The sequence below is a fragment of the Malus sylvestris genome, chromosome 12 (assembly GCF_916048215.2).
Source record: "Malus sylvestris chromosome 12, drMalSylv7.2, whole genome shotgun sequence".
Taxonomy (NCBI): Eukaryota; Viridiplantae; Streptophyta; class Magnoliopsida; order Rosales; family Rosaceae; genus Malus; species Malus sylvestris.
In genome coordinates, this window is record NC_062271.1 from 30,240,371 (window position 1) to 30,243,339 (window position 2,969).

The 2,969-nt window shown below is 34.4% G+C and overlaps 3 protein-coding genes across 3 annotated transcripts in view; all 3 read right to left on the bottom strand.

Moving 5' to 3' along the window:
- Nucleotides 1-382: 382 nt before the first annotated feature.
- The window catches only part of LOC126592855 ((-)-alpha-pinene synthase-like), a 53,344-nt gene continuing 50,757 nt past the window's right edge, over nt 383-2,969 (bottom strand). The window contains exon 8 of the mRNA XM_050258642.1: nt 383-467. The gene's annotated coding sequence lies outside the window, so the exon portion shown is untranslated. The remainder of the gene's footprint in view (nt 468-2,969) is intronic.
- LOC126592353 ((-)-alpha-pinene synthase-like) lies at nt 501-1,056 on the bottom strand. Its single transcript, XM_050258043.1, has 2 exons — nt 794-1,056; nt 501-702 (listed from the first exon to the last, which is right to left on the bottom strand). The coding sequence occupies exons 1-2, from the start codon at nt 1,054-1,056 to the stop codon at nt 501-503; spliced, it is 465 nt and encodes a 154-aa protein (XP_050114000.1).
- The window catches only part of LOC126592354 (putative pinene synthase), a 1,704-nt gene continuing 1,167 nt past the window's right edge, over nt 2,433-2,969 (bottom strand). The window contains exon 4 of the mRNA XM_050258044.1: nt 2,433-2,583. Within this exon, the coding sequence (XP_050114001.1) occupies nt 2,433-2,583 (151 nt within the window). The remainder of the gene's footprint in view (nt 2,584-2,969) is intronic.

Consider the following 2,969-nt stretch of genomic DNA (forward strand, 5'->3'; position numbering starts at 1 on the left):
TATTGAGAGAGTTATGTTTAGTCTCTCCGGTTGAAGATGATATATGTGTATGACCTGATACTGTTTATTTAACAATAATATTTTGCTGGAAAAATACTAAACGTGACTATGTCTAGCCTTTTTAATTGAAGATGCCCTAATTTGATATTTTATGACAAAGTTAATAATTATGCAAAAATATCTTTGTACGTAGCTGGGAAAAAGTAAATTAACGGATAAATATTTGCTGCCTTTTTATTTTTTTATTTTACTTCTTGCCAACTAATAGAAACATATGAGTACAGAATCAGGAAAGCAAGATATCTAGGAACCCGATCAGTAAATCTAATCCCATATATTAGTACAGTAATACCTAATAATTACGAACCCACACCCCTATGATATTATATGATGTGTTCGTTTTTGTATGAAACTTGAATAGATTATAGACCCCGCATTGTCCGACATCATATTCAATCAAAGTGGCACTGGGTCGATAAAAAGCGAAGCAGCTATATCTTTCATAAATTTTCTACCATGTGTGAAGCCGTCTCCTCTTTTGAAACCAGATCCCCAACCCTTGTCAAATTGAGAAAACGCATGAGGACAAACTCTGGCACAGCAGTTGGTCTAAGTAACTCGTTTATATCCTTCCACATATCCACTACTTGTTTGTTAAACACATCAAGCGTCTCTTGCTCCGACACCCTGTAGCAGTCAATACTGCAAAAATTGAATACCAAAGAGAATTTTAGTTACTTTTGTATATGTGGTACCCTATTTTCACTTTAATACAGTTTTTATTGTCAAACACTTTAATACAGTTGATATATTATTCAATGTACTAAGAATAATATCTTGTACCTTGTGGCCGCCAATGTCATCCATGAGCCTAAAAATGGTATTGGAAGCTCTGAGAATTTTAGGGTTATTGGACAACCACTGAAATACCTCATCCGTTACAATATCTCCCATGCCAACTAAACATACAGTTGAAAGTAAGCTGTTACCAACAGAAGCCGTTGCAACATGCATATACTCCTCCATGCTTGGGATGCATATCGTTCCCGTAGCCATCTGGCCTCATCAAAGTAAGCCTGGGCAGTAGCTTTCCACAGTATGCATGTGACAATGACATGTTAAACTAGTGTGAAAACTTAAACTTCTATAGTTAAACTACTCTGAAAAAAAAAAACCGAAGTAAACTTCAATAGTTTGAGTAAGAAAAAAAAAGGCTCGTTTGATAACCCATAAACTGAGAACTAAATTTTGAAAACTTAAAAAAAAGCTTTTGATTTTTCATTTTTTTTACTAAACCCTAAACTCTAAACCTAAACCTAAACTAAATAAGTATTTCAAATTTTTTTAAAGGTGAAAAATAAAAAGGAAATGGTTATAACGCCCAAGCTACTAAAAAGTAAAAGTTAATCAAACTAGTTAAGCATGCATGTGTTACATACAACTTCTTTTGCATAACGAACTCGGTATGACTTTCCTTCTATTACCATCTCTTCCTCAATTTCATTGAAAAGATTAACAAGTGCAGATTAAAATGTCTGCATATAGTCCGGAAGTTCATCGATGAAATTAACAGCCCACTTGAAATTTGCATAAACATTAAAACATGCTAAGCATATAAATTGTTGGCTTCAGGAAAAAAGTAATCTTTATATAAAGCAATACTTCGTTTAAATCAAACCTTCTAATTGCTTCTGTAAAGATGTCGAGTTCCTCGAATGTACCAAATGCGTCGTAGATATCGTCCATTACTGTCCCCAAAGCGCGACCGACATGGATCCTCTCCGGATCCATGTGTCCTAATTCACTAAATTCATGTATCTAGACAGTTGAAATTTGACCTAATGACTACAAAATTATTGGGTCAAATTTCAACGACCTAGATACATGAATTTGATAAATTAGGACACATGGATCCGGAGAGGACCAAAGCAATGACTTTGGCCATAACTTTTCTGGCGGTACAGTAATGGGGTTCAAAAAATACTCCAGTTGTCCAAAAGTACAATTCAACTATCCTGTCCCGTGCAAACGACATCTTTCTTTCACACTTGAGTTCTTTCCATCAGAAAAGGATTCAGAGGATCTCGTGATTGTGATCGTGATCGTACATCGTGCGGTCAGAAATAATTTAAAATTTAAAATTTAAAATTAAATATAAATAATACCTAAAGAAAACTGACCGCACGATTTACGATGAATGACTATGATTACGGAATCCCTCGGATCCCCAGAAAAAAGATCCGGCACCATCTAAAACATTTACAAATTGGATCTTAACTCATCCCTATAGGAATATTTTTCTTACAAACTATCTCTTATGCTCAAATATAAAATAAAAATGGATTTATTACCTAGTAATTTCACTCAGCTCCTTTTTGTGCAAAAATTGAACAAGGTTGAAATCCAACTTTGCAAGTAGTAATAAAGCTTCACTATGTGAAGCTTCTTCTTGATATATTGACATGTAATTCTTGACACCTAACCTCACTAGACCTTTTAGCAAGGAGCTTTCCAAGGCTTGAATTATTTGAGCTGCCATTGAATAGCTTGTTAGAAATATTGACGATGTGGATGTTACTTCTCCTACAACAAATCACATAAAATTAATATTAGTATTATCACAATATTAGTACCACAATGTATCAAATAAAATAAACCAAATACGATAAAATACTTATCTTTTGTAGGCTGGAAACCGTTCTACGTCGACACTTGATTAGAACAATATTTTAGGTTGAGGCGTGTAATCATTGTCCTTAAGAGTAGATTTCGCCCCTCAAAGACAATGTCTCGGTGTAGCAGGTTATGGCACTCTACCCTTCACAATACAAAAATCTATGATCCTTGTAAGCGTGCACTCGCAATACATGGATTGAGTGAACAACTCGATTCTTTCCTTTGACATATAAGAGGTGGAAATTATAATAGCATTTGAGAGAATACATGAGATTAAGAGAAGATAGGATGAT

What these genes read in the sequence shown, in the direction of transcription:
- LOC126592353 (XM_050258043.1), bottom strand. Translation starts at nt 1,056, where the DNA reads ATGGCTACGGGAACGATATGCATCCCAAGCATGGAGGAGTATATGCAT. An exon ending in AATATATCAACTGTATTAAA is followed by an intron (nt 703 to 793) that starts GTGTTTGACAAT and finishes CAATTTTTGCAG; the next exon opens with TATTGACTGCTACAGGGTGT.